We start from the raw sequence: 21,755 nt of genomic DNA, 5'->3' as shown, positions 1-21,755 counted from the left end.
CCATTCTTTGCGGATGTACCTATTTTAGACCCATCCTGGAAAATCAGGTGGAATTCTTGAGAATGGTTGGAAAAAATGCGATAAAAAATACGATGCGAAAATGCGAAAAATACAGAACGGTGTACCTAGCACAATCACAAATTAATTATACATTCTAGTTATGCTTATTTGTTTGGGAATCTATTGAGGATATTTGGGAAAGTAGTTTCACCATTTGGGAAAGACTAGGATTTTGATGACTTAAGTGAGATGTCTGGCTGTGCACCCAGGGAAGTAGTTAAGGTCAACTCGATCTTTGCGCAATTGATAGACAGGATCGGCTAGCTATCGGATAGTGATCGACCATTTATTGACGCTAGATTATGGGTTAAAGTTGATGATTTTTAGCAACAAATATTCCCGTCTTCATGTTGCATTTTCTCAAAATAAATCTGTAAACTTTCGAATTTTCCAGCACATACACATAGATATGATCTCGAAACATCATTTCTTTACGTTTCATAACACTTTAGACAACTTGCCATCGAAATTAGAGAATCGAAACATCGGTAAAATATAAGCCTGCGATTAGGGAGCACAAAAGAAGAGAAACGTGATCTGCTCAGTAGTAATACCCCAAGACCTTCAAAATTATCGGATATTTCCCGAGAGTTTCGTTGCGTAGCAACGAGAGGGATAAGGTTCGCAGGTTAAAAAACCCGAGCGCGAAGCGCGAGGGTTTTTCTGCGAATCTTATCCCGATCGGTGCTACGCAGGGAAACTGGAGGGAAATATCCGATTAATTTTGAAGGTCGAGGGGTATTTGGCTGGATTATTTTTTTCATTCCAATTTCAAACAATTAAATGTGTGGCATTTCACGTCATATAGTATGGTTTTTCACTCGGCGTTGTGGCTTCTCCAGCGTATATTTTCTGTCTGCACAAAATGCAGAGAATTGTTTCCAAATTGTGGCTTTTGTCTTCACTGTATTATTAGGAACATTATTTTTAATTTTTTGATCAATAATCTCCAAGGATTCTCCTCCAAATCTGCTCATGTCGAGGTAAAGTCTTTGAACTTGATTTTTTGTAATGACAGTTTTGGGGTTTGAAACGCGTACAAATTGTTTATCGGATATTTTCATTGCTTAGCAACAAACAGGGAAATATCCGAAAAATATCCGAAGTAAAACTCTCTTACTTGTACCACGTGACGGGAAATGCCACCATTTGATTGGTTGAAATTGGGATGAAAAAAATAATCTAGGAAAAATTCCGATTTTTTTATGACTCCAGAAATTCTTAAAATCCGTATATTTTCTTCAAAACTGTTAAAATACTCATCAATTAATTTTTCATTTTCAAATTTTGAGAGAATAATCAAAAAAATATTCAGAATTGACAATAGGAGAACAACAATTGTTATCGCATCATCAATTATTAATAAAATAATATTGCATAAAATTGTTCTGCAGTTATCATTGTCCTTGCTTTTATTATTATTAGTAACTATCTCAAATAACATTCTGTCTGTCCATTGTCAAAGTGACAGGAGAAAAGCTTAAGCTTTCTATACCTTAAGGGGGTACTCTCATGCAATCACTTCGAAAAATCGATTTTTATTTTTTTATATTTTGACAGTAAAACCTATTGAAAACATGCTGTGAAAAATTCAGACCGAAATTCATAGTCTTTGATAAGTTACAGCTCATAGTCGCCGACGTGTCGTAAGCGACTGTCTACCAGGCTTTAAACTTTAAACGCATTTTTCTCGAATCATCATTTTCTGAAACTCTCATGGTCCTAGAAAAAAAAGTATTCAACCGATTGCTTTAAAATTTACATATGTTCTTCTACTCATTTATAGTTATCGTCCCTACCAGAATTGTTTATTTTCGAAAATATTTTCATATTTTTTTTAAACGATTTTTAACGAAAAAAAAACAAGATTTTCGTGACTTTTTTTTGAAGTTCGACATTTTTTTTTTTTTAATGAAATTGATTATATTTGGTAGGGACGATAGCCGCAGAACTACTGAATAATAATCCATTCGATTTTTTTTATCTCAGACAACATGAACAGCCGCTATCACCATGACCAGTGAACTACTTTTTTTTGTTGGGGACTACTTTGATTTAAAAAAAAAAATATATTAAAAAAGTAAAAAACGAAAAAAAAAATTTTTTTTGTACATTTCAAAATACAAATAAAAATATATTAAAAAACTAAAATGATTGAATTTTGTTGTCACATAAAAAAAAATTTCCTAAAAAGGGGTAAAATGTATGCGTTCACGTGAGAGTACCCCCTTAAAAGTCCTTGCTCACTTGGGAAAATGTGAGGCTGATGGGTCAACCGATGTGACATGGAATACCTCATAGATAATTAAAGTCGAACGTATTACCCTACATTAATTTCAATTCAATGGGGTCGTAAGCCCTGTCGTTGATTCCTGAATTAGTAGTGACGTTAAATAATTATCAACGTACCCTATATTTTTCAGTACTTCTTTCCCTGGGAGTCTATAATTATTGTCAGGCATTATTCACATTCAACGAATCTCCACGATATCCTCGTCGGAACTCAGTTGTTTGAAAGTTCTTGATGAAGGGAACATAGTTCAGAAGTGTATCGGAAGTGTATTCTGAAAAAAAAACTCAATGTATCCGATCAATTTGGAAATATAAAATGAATTTCTGTGGTCGACTCAAAGAAGTCGTTTGTTTCCGAGAGTTCATTGCGCTGACCAATTGCAAATCTGAGAGCAGCGAAACAAGTCCGGAAATTGATTTCGATGAGGAGATCAAGTACTCTCGAATATCGATGAAAATCATCGGAATTTGGCCCTTCGCATATCGCGGAAAACGGACCATTCACTATATTGCAGTGCCTGTTTTAATTTTCTTAGTTCTCCTGACGACGAAATCGTACGTCATAGAATGGAAAAATGACGGAACCTATCAGTTATTCATCACCATTTTTTTCGAATTAGTTACTACCAAAGTCTTCATATGCAAACTTTTCGATGAACAAATTCAAGAAATATTTGCTTTCATGGAAGATGATTGGAATCGGTCAAAATATTTTACTGTTGAGAGAAAGAATATAATGATGAATAGTGCCAAACAATCACAAATTATTGCAAAAGTGGTGGCGGTTGTGACGGCTGCTGGAACTGCATGTAAGTCGCAAATCTATAATTTAAGTCTATAATTTAAAATCTTTTCGTGAAATACGGATTATTTATTATTTCCTGAAATTGTTTGTGTGCGCCGTAATTCAACCATGATTAAAAAAAAAATTTGAGATTTCATTTATTTTAGGTCCACAATAATAAAATTTGGTATTTAAAATTAACGAAATTAGATGATTAGTTTCTGCAATACCTCCCCTTATCTGTAAAACTCTGCTCCTTATTATCTCAAAAACTACCAGCCCTATTTGCTCCCGAATTGCGGAAAAATACGTCATATTTATTAAATATTTCTCTATATTCGTAAATAACAATTTGCAATATTTCAACAAAATGTATTTACAAAGTTTACAAATTTAATTTTACTCAATCTCTTCAATTGTTCTGACACAATCACCAATTCCAAATTAATGATTAAATACATCCAAAATTTTAAAGACTCATTACTCTATTAATAAAAATTCATTAGTGGCTCATCGATTCCTGTTCAACTAGAAATTATCACAATAATCCATAAGTCCATATTTCATCAGTTAATTCCAATACAAAATAATTTTATTTTCTCGTTGAAAATACTAAATACCAGTTATTTAGATATAAAGTTATTCATCATTGTGAACCAATCCAAGCAGTCAATACTAGCGATTCTTACTATTTTGGAAGTTTTCAACTATTAAGTGCACGAAGATCTAGTATTTGGCGTTCTTCAAGTAAATAACGATTTCGGTATTTAATATTTTCCTTTTTTAATACTAAATATTTCGAGATTGAGTATTCTCGTAGTTTATGAATAACAAAGACTCAGTACTTAAAGTACTATTCAGATAAAATTATGCTGAACGTTACCCAACACTGGCCATATACCATCTTGTGTTGAACCTTTTCAGCTGTAATAAGTCTTCCATGGATAGCATCACAAGTCCTGCAGGAATCAGTTCAATTTTACGCTGATGTCTGGTATCCTTTTACCATATCGCCCATCTCTGCATTTATAATGATCCTAGAATTTTTAACGATACTGTATACTGCCATGGCCTTTGTTTGTCTCGAAACCTACTTCATCATTGTGGCCAAACACTGTTGTGCACAATTAAAAATCCTCAGCAGTACCATTGAGCAGTATAATGGACGTATTCTGCATAATATTCCCACGCAGCAGTACGATTGTGCTTGTACTGAATGCATTGTTATGAGACACGTTGAAATAATCGAGTGAGTTGTTAAATCATAAGGCATTACCAATTCCTGATGTTCATCTGATGATATCAAATTCACAGATTTTTCAAGTCAATCAAAAAATTGTTTCATCCACTTATATCGACTAATTTGGTACTGGGACAGATGTATATTCTTGCAGCAGTTGTTACGTCCTTTAAGGTAAAATAAATTGGGTTCAAGCGTTTTTTTCTCTCTAATTGTAATTTTCTTCCAATTATTTGATGCCTAAAGGTGGTTAGACGATGTTTTTGTTGAATTTTTTCATGAATTTCTATAGTATCCAGTTGCTCAGTTGGTAAGATCACCCGGTGTCATACTGGGAGACTCAATTGTGCTTTATACTGTTTTTTAAGGTTTGTTATATTGTAAATATTTATTATCTGAGAGAGAAAATGTTTTCGTTAATTCGAATTCTCTTCGATTTTTTTAAAGATCAATCAAAGTGAGTAGACCAAGTAGCCATATTCTTTATTGTTTCGTACGACATTGTTTATTCATAAGTGTTCAACGTCTTCATTGTAAAATGACTTTTCTTCCACAGTTATAATCTTCAAGCTAATGATATTGGCCAAATGCAATTCCCTTAATAAAATTATTTTTTTTTCTGTCAGTGTATGAGGAACTTGTATTTGGTATAATTTTGGACTAACAATTAATTCCAGCAAAGCGGATCTGCAAGTAATTTTTTTCTCGTCATTTGTTGGATGTCCGGATGTCTGGGAATTCTGACAAAACTCCTATATTGCAACGTCGGTGAAGAGCTCAGACAAGAGGTATTACTGTGGATTCTCGGATCATCATTGTTAGGCTGGAACTGAGAATGTGTTGATGTACAATTATTGGAAATTAGTAGATATATTTGATAGTAATAGTCATTAGATAGTAATTTTAACTCTCAGTGCAGTTAGTAAAACTGCGCTCGCTTAGGTGGCCAGAGTGCTCAACGCAATACTGGCAGATCCGGGTTCGATTCCCAACTTGGCCGGGGCAGAATTTTTGTCTCCTAATTTCGAATCGTCTTAGATCTTTTAAAGAATCATACATCTGTATTTCGGAATGTGTTTTCAAATAATTTCCATGAAGCATGTGATAACACAGGTTATTAACAGTTTCCGTATTTTCTCGAAAAAGTGGATAATAGTGAGATAAATTACACTGCCATTCGTAGAGAGAATCTTCGAAAACTGATAAATATTTTCAAAGTTAGAAAAGGAATAGCTCTTTACATAAAAAAGAAAAAAGTACTCTAAAAGGCTTCGAAAAACGAAACAATTGTCAATATTTGTTAAAAAATAATCGTTCTTCAGTGACAAGATCTATAATCATGTCCTCAATTTACCACTAAAATTTAAGATTAAAAATTAAACTTTTTGAGGAATGGCAAATCGCAAAAAAAATGATTCGGTCATAACAGCTTCAAAAAATCATTAGATTGAGTTTAATTGCACTCATTTTTAAAACTTTTTTGATGACCTTCAAATGTGCGCAAACGAGAATTCAATTCTTAATAGTTCAATTAAATTATTTGCCCTTTGTCAAAAAACAATAAAGTTGAAGGAAAAATTTTAAAAAGTTCGTAACTCTTTAAAAAAAAACTCAATCCCTCAAAAAAAATTATGACAGCTTCATCTCATATAATTAGTCTCTGAAAAAAATTGCGAAACCGTGGGTAGTCATTAAAAAACTCCCTGGCGCCCAGTAAAGTTTATTAATTCAGTCGAAAAAGATTTTCCGTTAATAATCTTGAGCTCCAACGGCCTCTGATCCATGCTGCCCCGAGTGAAGGCCTTCAGCCCTTTGTCGAATTTGCATTGTTAATCGTCATTGAGTCAAGTTGCCAATTAATGAAATTTTTTTTCTGACACAGAGTCTCAACGTAGGTGATGCTGTATTCAATTGTCAATGGCATGAACTAGAGGGAATCGATGCTAAATCAAGCTTGATGACGATGATTATTTCACAAAAAATGCCTATGGTGATAATGGCTGGTGGGATTTTTCCAGTTTCACACGAATTATTCAAGGACGTAAGAAATACATCACACATCACATATTTCGTAATAAATTCGATCAATGATGCGTTTTAAATTTCAGTGTGTCTTCTCGGTGCTTTCGGTGTTCTCACTCTTCCGGTCCATCTATAAGAAGACCAGTCGATCACCGACAACTGAAATTTGAAAATAAAAATGAATAAATAATGATCCAGAATAGGAAACTTCCAGAATTATCTCCAAATTATCTCAAAATTTTGTAAGCTCCAATTGGAATCTAAGCGCTCAAGACATTGCTAATTAATCAACAATTAATTCTTATAAACAGGAGAAGTCCCCTAGGTCTTCCCCGACTTCTCCAGCAACGGTTACAATCCCTGATGAGGAACAGGAGGATGTTGCTGAAGACACAGCGGACATCATCGCCAACGTGTTTCTCTTCGTACTGTCCGATCTGCTGTTGATGGCATTGTGGTACAGACCTTGCATCATTGGCCCATTGGCTGAGGAAAGATGTCTTCGAGCCTCATCGTAGGATCTGGTCCTGATTTAGTCAAAAAATCCCGAATGATGGAATTGGCTGCTGAAGCAACAAGTCATAGAAATCATGAAGATAATACGCAATTGACGTTAACTCCACACGATTCTTCTCTCCCTCTCCTTTCTCAGGATTGCGACCTAATCAACCGGATATCTCTCCCGGTGAGCTTTGCTCACCCATCTCACTCCTCTCCTTCCCGGGATTCGAGAAGATGAGTTTGGTCTCTAGTTCTCTCCCTCCTCCATCGGTTTGAAGAATCAGCTCCATCGGCCTCATATTCCATCTCCCCTTGACAGGGTTGACAAGACCTGTCGCGGACCATTCTTTGCCCAAATGGAAGATGTGTCGTACTCGAAAGATAATTAATGTTAGCCACTCAAGCTAATCTATACATTTCTATAGACAATCGCCACCTATCACCTCCTCTTCTTCTTTCTCCTCTTTAGCGGATGTGAGTAGACGATTTGCCTTCTAGCCTCTGGATGCAGCTCCAGAGACCCGTCCCACTAGGATACAGTTATATTGGTAACTCTCAGGGCTAAGTTTAACCAAATCTCATCGCCAGAATTTTGTATACCCGCTAAATGGCATTAAAAAATTAAAAGTGAGACCTCTATTATGAGAATAATGGTTTCAGGGTCAGGGATTCGGTTAACAAAATGTAACGTTTGTTGTCAGCTTCTTTGGGCGGATAGCTAAGCTGTTTATATTATATATTGGGGTAACTGTGTCTTCTCTAGGTCCTATCATGTCACTCGTAAAATCTTCACTTTAACATTCCTTCGATGTAGACGCCCCTTAATTAGGCTCAAATTCCTACAATAAAATTTGAAGCGTACTTTCGCCGATTTCCCTAATTATCCGCCTAATCGAAATCCATTATCCGGATCGCAGAGCTTATTATAATCCTGGGACAAATTTACAAGCCCCGAGTCATAATACCATAATAGCCTGCTGTCCTGGCCGCCTGACTGGCGCTGTAACACATCCAGGTCATTACACTGGTCCATTATCCTGAAATATTGTATTGAATATTCTAGAAGATAGGATATCTTACAGGTAACTGTCATAAATTAACGTTGGAAAAGCTCAAAATAAAGGGTTCGTACTCGCAAAGGGAGTTTGTCATTCATCTGCAACCTGTTCACATCCATGATATTGTATATTATGTTATATTAGACGTATAATTAAAAAAAAACAGTTTCTATTGTCTTCTCTTTTGGAGTTTCTATCACTATTTTTCTTTTTTTCTTTTATGTCGCGTGCGCTTAAATAAATAAGTAATTAAGGGTATTGATGATAAGGGCTGCAAGATTAATTCTACAACTGATCAAATATTGCTTTCATTTAATTTGTCCACTTAAATTATATCTACATTACATGGTTTTTGGATTATGATTTGCAAAAATTTTCTTTACAGAAACAAGTTATGAAAATAACGATAGATCGCGATATTATAATTACTCTCAAATTCACATTATTCATTGCATGTTCTCACATTTGTTTCATTAAAAAAACATGGGATGTTAACGATTTTTCATTCTTAATGATGTATACTTGCTATTTTGAGTTTTTTCGGATGACGAATTGCTCTGCCTGATTCACTGTCCGATGATTCTGATTCAGAATCATTGTAGTTACCGATTCCAACTGCTTCTGCTTTCACAACCTCACATGTTTCGGCAGCAAAGTTTCCCGTTATTTTTGCTTTCTCGAGGGTTCGAACTGGTAAAAAAAATTGGGATTAAATCAATGAAGGTGCGGCCTTGGTAACAATACACCAAAAAATATTTTGACATATTATTAAGTTAATAAAAAATGGTAGACAAAAAGGTGTTGAAAAAAAAATGAATACATGAGATAAAACTAAGCACAATACAAAATAGCACCGTAACTATTCGAAGAAGCATACGTAATCATTACCAGAATCGGTTTATTTGTTAATCAGATTCCCTAACAGCAAATTGAAAAGTCTTGAACACTCGTAGCCATTCAAATTACATTTTACATAGGATTATTTTTTTCAATCCTATGTGTTTATAGATAAATAATTGAAATTGCGTAGAGTTTTCTAAGTTGAATGATGTTATTAAAATCCAATCAAGTGACTTAGAATACAGAAACGATTGATTATAAATTATTTATAGAAAATTCTCGTCATTTTCGAAAAAACACATTTTCCAATTATTCTATCCTCCAAAAGTAAACCTTTTTCTCCGGAAAAAAGTTTGTTTTCAAGTTTAAATGTGTTTTGGAAAAGGACAATGTCGAGATTTAAATTCGATCCAGATAAAAATTGAAAAAAAATCCTTGTACAATGTTCGCAAACTTGTAGTTAAATAGAGCTCACATGAATGTTCTTAGGTCTGAATATGAAATTAGTATATTTCGATAGAGAGGAAATAGCCATACGACTGGAATATTCTGGAAAATAAAAATTTAGAGAAGGATTACATACTCTGCGATTCTAACAAATTATTCTGTCTCTTGAGGTCCTCAATGTCCTGCTGGTGTGAGGAATTTTTGCGTCTCATCTGCTGAATATACTCAGCAGCTTTTTTCAGTATTTGCGCTCTACTCGCAACTTTTTCGCCCTGAAGTGATGGTACAGTATCACGTAAACTCGAAAAACTGTCTTTGATGTGATCTCTTCGCTTGCGTTCTAACGCGTTATGGTGCGCCCTCTTTTCAGCCTAAAAAATTTTTAACAATTCGATTGAATAATTCGTCAATTGTATTCCATGAAATTACTACCTGTGAATAGTACTGAGGATTGTTCGATTGCCTCTGTCTGGAATCGGAGTCATCGCCTTCCTAAAAACAAAATAGTAACGCCAAGTTGCAATTGAACTGATGATTTAGTTATATTTTTTCCCATAAAAAATTATTAATTTCACAAATAAATACATTAATCCTGTGAATGTAAATACTAATCCGAACTTACTAATTAATTATTATTATTTTTATGCTACTTACATCACTCTCGATATCAATGTCCCTGTCATCGTCACTCATTTCACTTCGTGATTAACAAAAAAAAAATCACTGAACAATGACGAGATTCACAAAAGACTGACTGTTGATATGATGTAGCTCTAGTACGACTGATCGAACATTTGCTCCGATCTATTTTATCCAAAATTTCGACTTTCTAGGGGTTTCCAACTGCTGACAAACAATCAACAGGACACTATGAATGAATAAAAATTCACGTGACTTGTAGTAACTTCATGGGATTCGTTTCTGGATGAATTATTCTCACAATTCTCGTGCAACAACAACAAACACAGAGAGACACGAGATAGCAAACGTCAGGGAGTACGTAATGGCAATGAATGCTGGAAGGAGAGGAAAACACGAGAATATATTTGGGAACGGAGCGCCCCCGCTGTTATTGGTTTGCCAGCGCAGATGGCGGGTACGTTAGTTGCTGCGCGGGAATTTTTGAAATAGTGTAGGATACTGAACATGTGCCAGAAAATTGTTGATATAACATTTGATAATTTACAGGTAAATAATTGAATTGATTCGAGGATTTTTGTCATTCAATAATCGTATTAATCGCCGAATTTTTTGTTAAATTTAGAATTGATGTTATTATTAAGGTTTCCAAATTGTTAACGGTTTATATTATTAAATATATTATTGAGATAATTATTAAGGTTTTCAATTCTCGTTGTTTACAGAAAAATACATGAAATTGTTCAAAGTTTTCTTATACGTAAAGAACGTGTTTTGTAAAATTGTTAATTAAATGAATTTGTTATAATCCTAAATGTCATCGATTGATTATAAATTGTGTATAGAAAATGCTTGTCATTTATAACAAATTCATCGACAAAAACAACATTTTTAGATTATTCTGTCTTCTAAAAATAAAATTGTTGCTTTAAAGAAAACGGTCAAATTGTTTTTAAGTCAATGGATTATTTAATTTGTCAATATACGTTCCGCTAAAATACGGTTGCATTATTGTAACAATATAGAAATACGATCAGTAAAATGTTGATAAAAATTAGCCAACATGTCGTCAAGGTCGTATACTTTACACAGTTATGGCCTGAAAAAAGCAATAGAAATATTCCAAAAAATAATCAAATAAATAATGGATCATGAATTCTGCCGGTGGTCATATACGGACTTAATTTTTTGTTGCGAAACGATGTAGAATGGTCGCACACATATACACACGATGTTTTTGAAGATGTCTGATTTACTTCGCAGATAGAATAAAAAATTTCGAACACCAAAACGCCTTTCTTGAATTATTATGCAGTACTTTTCTGTATCATTATCGATATATTCATTTGGGGCAGAATCATTACCTGATTATCATTTGTGGAACCTGTGTGGAGAAGTGTTACTACTGTCATTACTGATTAGGGATTTTCAGAAGAAAATAAATTAACAGAATATGTGATTTTATGGAAAAAATTTAATTTCTGTTTCGAATACAAACTCTCACAGCTCTTAAATTACTTCGTAAACAAAAAAGGTAAATAGATTGATCTCGTCTGTTCCTCATTCACACCACCCTCAAACACGTCTTTTTTTGTTGTCTGTTTTGAATTTATTCCTACATTAAATAATAAACATGAACACACACTTAATCATCAGACCCAGCAGTTCTCTTCGCTTTCCTTTGCCTTGGACTCTGTTTTGGGGTTCTTGGGGATTTGTCTGGAATAAAAACATTCAAGTTATTAGTGATTGGAAAAGGAAATTCACCCACTACTAATTTATAATTAAGTTTCAATCAAATTTCATAAAATGAGGCGAATGACTTCAATTTGAGTGTTAACTTTTATTCGCTGATTCGGAATTTCGCAGATAAAAGACTTTATTTTAAATTTTTCACTTATTCCAAAGAGAAAGGTTTAATTATATTGAACAACAGATTCGCAGTAAATATGTTTTTTAGTTTAATAAAATCAGTTGTTTATATACTAAATACATTAAATGAATACTCATTCGATTGGAATAATGAACTTTTTTGTGTATAAGAAACCTATTCGATTCATATTGAGCTTGATTTGATGTAAATAATTTTCATTTGATTCCAATAAAGTAGCTCTGCTTGTCTTCATTAGATTTATATATATTCAGGAAAAAATGTGAAGCAGAACATACGACAATATCTTATGAGAAAATGAATATTTCTGTTTGCGTCAACGATGAAAATCTGAATTTTTTATCATTAGAGGCAAAAAAATAAGGAATTTTTTAGAGGTTTACTGATGCAATTAGTTGGAAAATTTCGCAAGTGAACAGATTTGAAAGTAGCGTATCCGGGCAGTAAAATATCAAGATAACGAGAGAGCTATTTTAACTCTGTAGTGAAAATGAGTAATTGAAAAAATGAACTTACTGAGTCTATTGAGAGTCTCTTTTGGTAGCCAGTCGAAATCCACATTGTTGGGGTTCGACGTACCCATCTCCACAGCCTGTTTCCTCGTCGACGAAGATCGCGACTTCCTTCCAAGAGATGCAAGTAGCTGCTGTCCACCCACGAGGGTCAGAATGACACAGGCAGCAAGGAAAATGTATAGGAAAACAGTCTCACCATCCAGACCTTCGTCTAATTCGATTATCTGGACTGTTTCATTGTAGACAGCTTCACTGAATATCGCTCCATTCTAAGAACAAAAATGATAATGATTCAGAAGAGAAGTAAAAGATTAAAATCGGACAATAATTTTAAAAAATTTGCATAAATTCATTCAAAAGTAGAATTAAATTATTAAATCATTTAAGCCCATGAAAATATCACTTTTAATCACGAATAACGTGATAAAAAAACGGGAAAAATCATGAACATTATAATTTATATTGAATTGACAACGAAATCGGAGATTTTATTTTTTTTTCTTCTAAATTACGTTCAGTGTTGCTATCCTCCAAAAACCAAAAATGTATTTATCAGAATTTTCTGGCTTGTTGTTCGTTTTCGGAGAAAGATGAAACCAAACTTTATAATTTTGTTCGTTTTTTTCTCGTCAATTTGGATTTTTACTACCAAGACATTCTCAAATTTTAGTAAATTACGACACCACAAAAAGACCATAATTTCCTACCCCTAACTTTCTTCCGGTCACAATATTCTAAACCCCTTGCAATAACACTGATAGAGTAGCCTTAACGGTAAAAAATATGGCTTTCATTTGAAGCAAAATCACCAAAAATACTTTGAAAACGATAAATAACTTCAGTTTTCCTATTTCTAGACTAGATTGATAATATTTCTTACAGCATCTCTGTAATTCAGATTGACATTGAGACCGAATGGTCGTCCAGCAAAGGTCTCAGAAGGAATGAATGAATATTGTAGAGTTGCTTCGTGATCAGGCTTGACAACTTTGTTGACAGCAAGATGAGTGAAATTCTGGATGTAGAATTTGAAGTCCATGGGATAACGCAGGGATGTCTCCAATGTGTCCAGGATGAAGTCTGTCTTGCCTTTGTTGGTGAAGCCGACGAGGAATTCAACTATATGGCCTCCGGGGAGTTCTATATTCATAAATAAATAAAGTTTAACATGATGATCTAATTTCATTGGAAACTTTTTTTTCATTGTTCTTTGGGTAATTCACGTGTTCATATTCCGATTGCCTTTTCATTCACGCTTTAACAAACCCGCCACAAGGATTAAACAATTATCAAACATCTTTTGACATTTTTCCGGAGAACCCTTCACTATCACGATGTTAACGAAAAATAATTTTATATTTAAAAAAAACGAAAACAAAAATAGTAATTACTATAATTTAAATTAATTTTCCAAAATGTCGAATTCTTTTCAATATTTTTTTCCATCAATGAAGAAACTGGACTACAAAACAGTTGATGGTTGTATTATAAAGTGTCGAACTATTTTTTAATTTTCTCAAATTAAACAGGAAAACAACCCAATTTGAATCTTTAAGTGATAATTGCCCATATCTTCTCATTTTTTGAGTTATAAAATTGACGTGAAAAAATATACCATTCTTAAGTTTTACCGTTATTTAATAACTCATAAAGTTCTGTATGAATCATGAAAGGAATTCTCAATAAACTTTTGCCAAAATTCTCAAAACTTGACTAAAAATTTGTAAAGATATACACACAACAATGGAGATTTTGAAGTCATTGAACAATTATAAAATCGGAAAAATGAGAACATGTCGGTAATAACTCCTGAATCATAACAAAAATAATTGATTTGAACATGAGTTGACTTCCTTACGTTGTCCCAACGCTCAATTTTTCAGGGAAGACCTCATGAAGATTCTTTAGTATTCTCTACCCAAGATTAGAATAATAATGAAACCCCTGAAGAGGTCTCTCCTGGTAGATGAAAAATAGAGCTATTGTACAGAATTTTTTCACGTCATCTCCATTTCTACTTTTATAAAATTGCTAACGACCGTTCAGGTCCATCAATCGTCTGTCCTCATGTCCTCATGTTTCTCACCTAAAGTCGACAACGGACTAATAACAGGTTTCGTGAACAAAATAGTGGTATCAGCATCAGCTGAAGCTGTCTGTGCCTCTTCCTCTAATTCATCCTCAATCAGTACATTACTCTCCTCCTCGACGTCCACCATATCGTCAACAGTTTCATCCTCCTGGGCATATGCTACATGAGCCCCTGCAACAAAACCCCCAAAACCTTCATTAATAAAAGAAAATAAAATCCTTCTAATCTAGAATAATCTACAAAAGGCGATACAAAAGGCAAAAAACTGCGCAATAATTCAGTGATCTGTCTCCAAATGTGAAGATCTTTCACACAAACTTTTCATTTCATAACATAAAAAAATGTGAAAAATCATTTTAAGGTGAACAAGAACGGTCTGAGTTATTTAAAAATATTTATCCCACATGTTTGATGTATTGTTTCACTGTAAAAATAAGGTAACTTACCACCATTAAGAATGGAAATCAACGCCGGCAAGGTAATGAGTACAAGAAACACCAAACTCCTCATATTTATGGCTAGTTTATGAAAAAATAACTTTGAAAAAATTATTAATATATTTTCACACTTAGTTTCAAACCGAGTATTTTGGAACCTAGTGGATAGGTGAAATCCAACTACGTCACTACAAACTCCAAAGCCCGATTGTCAAGAGTAAACTGGTACGATTTACGATGATTTTTGGTTGAGTCTCCAATATCATTCTCTCCAACCTACTGCTACGTGGAAGAACCGCTGCAATCGTCAATCGTCCCAGCGACCAACGTGGAAGTGGAAAACCAAAATAAAAAAATCATGAAGTTCGGCTTCGTCCACGAGTTTTCGGGCAGGCATTCCCCAATGGTGCCATCCCGTGGCGGCCGATCGAGTTAAATAACAAAATGGCGGATGTTTGTTTTCGTGGCATGTGAAGGAGGAAGGAGAGTCCAAAAAATCTTCCAATTTTGATAGATTTTGAACAACTTGAATCAGAACCGGTTATTGGTAAGTGGAAATATTGAGTTTGCACCGAATGGAATTGTGGATGTGGGTGAAAGTGATGGAAATTAATTTTTATTCAACTTTTTACTGCACGCAATTTCCATTTTCCCTTATCGCCGTTGGATTTGTTGATATTTTGATAACGTCAAACAAGTGCTGGGTTTATGATTACAAATAGAAGAACTGTAGTAGTTCTAACTTTGGTTTGTTTTTTGGGCCAGAGCCCCATAGAGATCCGGGAAATGCAATACCTCCATTTTTAACATTCTTGGTTGGAATTCATTGAAGAAATTTTTTTTTACTTTCCCTTGGGTCTCGATAAAAAATGTCAACAACAAAAATATGGAATAACAGATAAACCTAAGGAACGAGAGAGAAAAAAACTAGGAAGACAGTTTCCAGCAGTAAACAATAGTATCATTTTACACAATCAAAATGGCATTGAAGTGAGATGGATAGGGAACATAGGAATATGTAGATATGAAACAATTCTAAATGTCGGGGATACGAAGGGATTCCAATAGTTCATTCCGGAGAATATCTGTAGCTACTCAGTGGTCAAAGGTGATTAAAATTCAAGAAGTTAATAATTTGTTAAAAACATTTGGATGGGTACTGCTAATTTATTTACAAAATTAACTGTACTATAAAGAGAACAATGGCAATTTGTCCTTTTTTCATGAATGTAATTTACGATGTAATAAATGTTTTTCTTACAGATTAACAGAGGATCAAATCAGGATGGATTTGGACGATGACTTTTTCTTCGAGGAGGACAAAATGTTAGTTAAAAACATTTGGTTGATTCAGTTATAATATTTAATATCTGATGTTTATGTCGATGTTTCAATGTGATTTGATATTCAAGCAATTGTTGATGTGCTTCGTCGTGTTTGTTTTGTTCATGCATGCGTTATTACGTTGGCATGAACCAGTAAGAAAGATTTGAGTGATAATACGACAAAGGAGGAAAAGGATAAAGGCGATTTTGATATTCTCACTGAACACGTTGAGTCGGAGGAGCTCATCATGATGGAAGATCGCATGTATGCCGTTCTTGTTTTTTAATATGAAATTTATGTCTTGAAACATTCATGTCGCTTTTTCGCATCCTTTCATTGCCTGCTGCTCTGGATATGATCAGTCCAGAGGTATCACTGGTTGCGCAAGAGTCACCATCTAAACATCAGCTGTTTCTTTTGCAAACGTAAGTTTAGGAAATTTCTCTGAAGCTCGTGATGTAATCCAGGCGTCAGGGGTTTTTGAGTCGAAAAATTCCTATCAACGGTTTTTCTGTTTCTATCGCTAATATTAAAGTTAAGGAAGAGAAAGGCGAACCATTTTTTTCAAAATGATTAGAAGCGTAGAAAAAATATCACTCAAATTTTTTCCGACTTCTTTAACAAAGTATTTTGGTGTTATGACTTTTTATATTCTACCCTTTCATTCTAATGACTCGGGTTATTTTCACCCAATTTGAAAACATCACGCGTTTAAGGAGGAGTTGCCGGTACTCCACAACTTTCAATGTCCTTTTTTAGATTCTCAGCGAAACATTGATAAGATTGACACAAAAATAATACCGTTTCAACCTACGTGATTATTCAATGAGTTATAATTTTCCTCATCGTAGAAGAATTGTTGCTACGGTTTCATATAATTTCCTAAAAAATTCATAAAATTTTAGTAAAACTCAACAAAAATAGTCACGTAGTTGCTTAGTTGTGTTTATTATGTGTATTCTCCGTAACTATTTTTGTTTATGTTTTTTATTTGTGTCATCGAATGACGGTAAAATAAAAAGGGTGAATTTTTGCGTCAATCGGATCAACTCATTCGCAGAAAATCGGTAAAAATAAAAGAAATGGAGAGTTATCGTCAATAGCTCTTCAAAGGTTCTATGCTTCAGCAATTGTACGAATTTCTTTCGGTTTCCTTCAATTTCTTGATGCGTTAGAACGGATTTTTAGATCTCTGTACGACTGGAGATAGGTAATTCCTAACAAGAGAATTGATATATAACAGTGTCTAGTATTTAATTGCACCTGCGGTATTCTCCGTCTAAATGGAATTAGTTTCATCAATCTATTGCATAATAAATTTTGAACAAAGCATTCGCACCCCGTACATACTTGGATTTATCAAAATCGCGATAACTTTTAGCTGAAAATATTTGAAAAATTATTCCAAAAAAATAGTTTTTGGCTATAATAATCTGTTGAGAATGTACTGAACCGTATTATTCAAGTTTGTAAAATTTTGATAATTATCACAAGCGCTGTTTTTCGTTACTGTGTGTTTCCCTGCTTTATATGCAATTAAATATCTTCAGCTTTCATGCTAACCACATGCAATACAAAATATTCTTTTAACAATGCTGTAGGAGAAAGTGAGGCAAAAACACAGAAGGAAAAGGTAAAAATTGAAATGCCATTGTTTGACCTATTTACAACTAAAATAAACTATTTATTGCTTCTCAGGAATTCTCGTCCAAGGATTAGTATTTCATCCTTTCTAAATTTGAAAAATGACTACGGAAAAAAAGGTCCCTGAACACGTCGTCCATGAAAAAACAGACCTCCGAGAAATAGTTTAGAAATAATCCATTACCAAAAAATTGCTCATGGATAAAATAACTATAAAAATAACCGATGGAAAAATACCCCATGGACAAAATAGTCCATGGAAGGAATAGGAAATCCCGGAATAATAGTTTATAATCAAAAGGCTTCTTACACTTTCTCGCATTTGTGAATTAAACCCTAAGTTTATGATCAATGAATATTAATAGTTTATGAACAATTTTTTCTGTTTATGAATCATACAATCGTTTTCCTGCTGGTTTATTTTGCAACTCTCTCTTCTAACAAGAAACACTAGATGGGTATTCACCGTCGATTTTGATGAGACAGTACAGAGGACTTAACATTAAAGGGCACGTATTTTTTCGCATTATCAAATACGTTAATTTGAGATTTGAAATTTCGTGCACCATGAGCGTCTGTGAAATTTCACTCTCCACACGTGTGTTCAAAGGATGGGTTTCGCCCTTGGAGAAAAAATAATATCGAAAAAATAAAAATAAATAACAACGAATATCAAATAATAATAATAATGCAAAATAGCCAATATCTCAGACACCAGGGTCGGCAAAGTGGGTCTTTGTGATGCAAATGGCCACATATTAAAGTCCCATCAAGATGAGAGGGGGACACCTACCTAACGTTTCTTGAAAGTACTTTTCTTCATCACCTAACAACTCCGATTCACTCATATTCCTTTGGGGTCATCTAGGGGTATGACAATTACCTCTGGCAATGTGGTAATTCACAAAGACAGTAGCAACATGATTGGCATTAGTATTGGAGGTGGAGCACCCTACTGTCCTTGTTTATACATAGTCCAAGTATTCGACAATACCCCAACAGCTTTGGAAGGTACACTTCAATCCGGAGATGAACTGTGTGCAGTTAATGGTGCATCAGTCAAAGGGAAAACTAAAATTGAGGTGGCCAAGATGATTCAGGCTTGTGATAGTCAGGTTAGCGTCAATTACAATAAACTGCACGCCGATCCTCGACAGGGAAAGACTCTGGATATTGCATTGAAAAAGGTGGGGAGATTAATATTGACTGGATAAATGGTGAAATTGTGATACATTTTTTTTTCTCTAATCACAGGTGAAACATAGACTCGTCGAGGGGATGGGAAGTGCAACTGCTGATGCACTGGGCCTTTCACGAGCTATTTTATGTAATGATGCACTAGTACAACGATTAACAGCTCTACAGAGGACAGAGAATTTGTACAGAGGTCTTGTGTCACATGCCAAGTCTATGCTACATGCTTTCTTTGATTTAACTCAGATTTATAAAGGTAAGATTATTTTGCAGTATTCTGGTTTAAGTGGCCATGTCATTTACTATCAGAGTAAATATTTCAATTCGATTATTTTGTAGGCAAAAGGATTATTTTGGAAAACAGGGATTGTTGAGCTCTCTGTAAGGTGATTATTGAGGGCATGAAAATTCGTTTTTCGAGAAATAAACATTTCACTCACGAAAATAATGGGATTGAAAGTTTTCATATGGTTACTTAAAAAATTTTCTTTCCAAAGGCCCATTTCTTGCCTCTTTCTTCTAATCAAATTTATGATTGTTTAATGTTCCTGCGTGAGGGGTAATGGACTTGAAATTTTTTAATAAAAAAATAACAGAATGATGGTTTCAGATAACTTTTCAAAACTCATGAAGCCGGACATTCCCGAAAAGTTGATGATCTCGTAAAATATTTTGTTGGCGATCAGTTGAAAATTTGGATTATTATTTTTGGGATTTGGATTATTTTGAACCTTCCATCCGTATTGTTAAATATTTATCAATGCAATTCACCAGTCTTTGATATCAAATAATTATAATATTCATTAACTAATGCATTTATTATTTCAGTATTCGGCGATGCATTTGCAGCGATTGGGGTTCGTGAGCCTCAGCCTCGTGCCAGTGAAGCATTTCGTCAATTCGGTGAACAGCATCGTCAAATGGAAAAATTTGGGGTGACTATGCTTAAAGCCCTGAAACCCATTCTCAGTGACTTAGGAACATATCTCCACAAAGCCATCCCAGACACTCGTCTGACGATCAGCAAATACGCCGACGCAAAATTCGAGTATTTGTCCTACTGTCTCAAAGTCAAAGAGTTGGATGACGAAGAGCAGAGTTACGCAGCACTACAGGAGCCCCTGTATCGGGTTGAAACCGGGAATTACGAGTATCGATTAGTTCTGAGATGCCGACAGGAGGCGAGATCAAAATTTGCAAAATTAAGATCTGATGTGCTCGTCAAGTTGGAGCTTTTGGACAATAAGCACGTACAGGATGTCGTTTGGCAGTTACAGAAATTTGCATCTGGACTCTCGAAGTATTACGCCAATACAAGAGAGCTTTTGGACTCAGCTACGCTCTTTCCAGTCGAAGTAGATTTATCACAGTCAGCTTTTCAATACAAGTCTACGGGGCCGCAGAGTCTGACAGATAGTGAGGATAATGAATATCTTGATGATCCTGAGGAGAAGAATGAGGGAAAATCTAGCAATGATGTCTTCATGCTGGATACGAGTGAACCTTTGTTACTTATGCCTGAGTTCAATGATCTCAAGTAACAGTGGGTTAAGTCAAATGGTGATAGCATAATTTACATTCCACGCCAAATACTGAATTCCAAAGAATTTTATTGCTTTAGGTAAATTTTAATTGATTTATGAGAAACTCCATGTCAATTTGAAGATTCAAGTTTTGTCATTCATTGGAAAATATTATTGTTGTGAGCGACGTTTTGAGAAATAACTTCGAATCTAAGAGAGATAGCGGAATATTTGTAATAACATTGATTGTAGTGCTCAATTGGCTCCCCAAAAAGGGTTCAATGAAAATTTTACCATTTCCCATAGATTTCGAGATATTCATCAAGAACTGGTTGATAGTCAGAAGTCACTTATCTAGTTTTACCGCTTCGGTACTAAATTATTAAATTAATTTGGTTTCAGATTTTGAGAAATTTACACAAAATCACTAACTACAACAATAACACAAAACTACAAAACTATAAAAGTGACAAAGTAGTCCAGCAGAGAAAAGCCAAATTTTGGAATATTGGCTTTTTCTGCTGGAAATTCATTCTGTTTCGCAAATTTGTGAATGTTTTAATGGACATGGAACAGCCATAAATACCCTATTCTATTATTTAATTTATGAATTATTATTGTTGTGCGTAATGATTTGAGTATGTATACAAATGCTTGTATACAGAAAGATTCTTTCAGCGTTATGAATTCTGAATTTACTTAATTTAATCTATCATTTCAAGAAGGAATAAAGATTAAAATTATCAATTTAGTGATGTGAATTTTCATGTTTTTTCCCAGAGAACTTTGACTTTCAGTGAAATAATGAAAAACTCCTTTCGTGGGATCACAAAATTATTCTCGCCTTTAGTACAAGAGCACTAATTTTTTTAACACAATTAAACTACTCAGCTCCACAAGGGCCGGAACTCTCAAATGGAATAAACGAATTCAAAAAACAATTTTTTAATTATTCCAATTTTGTGGTTTATAATTCGCTCTGAACTTGGAATACTAGTTACAACAGCCACTTGGAATTTTAGGAGTTGTTGATAATTGTTTTCGAACTAATCGGGTGGATCTGCCTTTGATCTTATTATAAAAACTAGTCTGGGTTTCGAAGATGTCGAGTTCATTCCACATGAAGAAGTAGGACCACTTTGACCCATTCAACATGCGCTTGGCCGTCAAATTAGGTAAAATTGACATTTTTCAATAGCGTCACTCCATATGGATAGAGAATCATTTGTAGATTAATAATTTATTTGTCT

General features: G+C 34.2%; 3 protein-coding genes and 1 long non-coding RNA gene across 12 annotated transcripts; 2 read left to right on the top strand and 2 right to left on the bottom strand.

Moving 5' to 3' along the window:
* The first annotated feature begins 3,950 nt into the window (after positions 1–3,950).
* Positions 3,951–8,088, top strand: LOC135166655 (uncharacterized). Of its 2 annotated transcripts, XR_010299724.1 has the most exons (5): positions 3,951–4,385; positions 4,451–5,164; positions 6,259–6,417; positions 6,485–6,640; positions 6,710–8,088. It is a non-coding gene; the product is annotated as an uncharacterized LOC135166655 (long non-coding RNA). The 2 variants fall into 2 exon arrangements; XR_010299723.1 differs by lacking the exon at positions 3,951–4,385 and having other exon boundaries at positions 4,399–5,164; positions 6,710–8,087.
* A 164-nt stretch (positions 8,089–8,252) lies between these two features.
* On the bottom strand, positions 8,253–10,265 carry LOC135166651 (protein max). Of its 2 annotated transcripts, none has more exons than XM_064129124.1 (4): positions 9,899–10,265; positions 9,674–9,736; positions 9,381–9,615; positions 8,253–8,647 (listed from the first exon to the last, which is right to left on the bottom strand). In XM_064129124.1, exons 1-4 carry the CDS (start codon positions 9,935–9,937, stop codon positions 8,466–8,468), a joined length of 519 nt encoding a protein of 172 aa, XP_063985194.1. In that variant the 5' UTR covers positions 9,938–10,265; the 3' UTR covers positions 8,253–8,465. The 2 variants fall into 2 exon arrangements, with proteins under 2 accessions (XP_063985194.1, XP_063985195.1); XM_064129125.1 differs by having other exon boundaries at positions 9,677–9,736; positions 9,899–10,264.
* Positions 10,266–11,337: 1,072 nt separating this feature from the next.
* On the bottom strand, positions 11,338–15,118 carry L(1)g0320 (lethal (1) G0320). The gene is made up of 6 exons (XM_064129120.1): positions 14,977–15,118; positions 14,828–14,899; positions 14,376–14,552; positions 13,170–13,429; positions 12,291–12,558; positions 11,338–11,602 (listed from the first exon to the last, which is right to left on the bottom strand). Exons 2-6 carry the CDS (start codon positions 14,889–14,891, stop codon positions 11,529–11,531), a joined length of 843 nt encoding a protein of 280 aa, XP_063985190.1. The 5' UTR covers positions 14,892–14,899; positions 14,977–15,118; the 3' UTR covers positions 11,338–11,528.
* A 106-nt stretch (positions 15,119–15,224) lies between these two features.
* Positions 15,225–21,256, top strand: LOC135166643 (PRKCA-binding protein). 7 transcript variants are annotated; one of them, XM_064129104.1, is made up of 7 exons: positions 15,230–15,365; positions 16,082–16,144; positions 16,298–16,408; positions 16,507–16,569; positions 18,657–18,975; positions 19,043–19,238; positions 19,811–21,256. In XM_064129104.1, exons 2-7 carry the CDS (start codon positions 16,104–16,106, stop codon positions 20,521–20,523), a joined length of 1,443 nt encoding a protein of 480 aa, XP_063985174.1. In that variant the 5' UTR covers positions 15,230–15,365; positions 16,082–16,103; the 3' UTR covers positions 20,524–21,256. The 7 variants fall into 7 exon arrangements, with proteins under 7 accessions (XP_063985176.1, XP_063985179.1, XP_063985174.1 ...); XM_064129107.1 differs by having other exon boundaries at positions 15,260–15,365; positions 16,231–16,408; XM_064129105.1 differs by lacking the exon at positions 15,230–15,365 and adding an exon at positions 15,472–15,926.
* The last annotated feature ends 499 nt before the right edge of the window (positions 21,257–21,755 follow it).

The sequence above is a fragment of the Diachasmimorpha longicaudata genome, chromosome 10, assembly GCF_034640455.1.
Source record: "Diachasmimorpha longicaudata isolate KC_UGA_2023 chromosome 10, iyDiaLong2, whole genome shotgun sequence".
In the NCBI taxonomy this organism is placed as follows: Eukaryota; Metazoa; Arthropoda; class Insecta; order Hymenoptera; family Braconidae; genus Diachasmimorpha; species Diachasmimorpha longicaudata.
Note: the sequence above shows the minus strand (reverse complement) of the source record. Positions and strands in the feature narration are given on the sequence as shown.

What these genes read in the sequence shown, in the direction of transcription:
- LOC135166651 (XM_064129124.1), bottom strand. Translation starts at nt 9,937, where the DNA reads ATGAGTGACGATGACAGGGACATTGATATCGAGAGTGAT. An exon ending in CTCAGTACTATTCACAGGTA is followed by an intron (nt 9,616 to 9,673) that starts GTAATTTCATGG and finishes AAAATTTTTTAG; the next exon opens with GCTGAAAAGAGGGCGCACCA. An exon ending in TAATTTGTTAGAATCGCAGA is followed by an intron (nt 8,648 to 9,380) that starts GTATGTAATCCT and finishes TTTTTTTACCAG; the next exon opens with TTCGAACCCTCGAGAAAGCA.
- LOC135166643 (XM_064129104.1), top strand. Translation starts at nt 16,104, where the DNA reads ATGGATTTGGACGATGACTTTTTCTTCGAGGAGGACAAAAT. An exon ending in TTCTTCGAGGAGGACAAAAT is followed by an intron (nt 16,145 to 16,297) that starts GTTAGTTAAAAA and finishes GGCATGAACCAG; the next exon opens with TAAGAAAGATTTGAGTGATA. An exon ending in TTTAACTCAGATTTATAAAG is followed by an intron (nt 19,239 to 19,810) that starts GTAAGATTATTT and finishes TTATTATTTCAG; the next exon opens with TATTCGGCGATGCATTTGCA.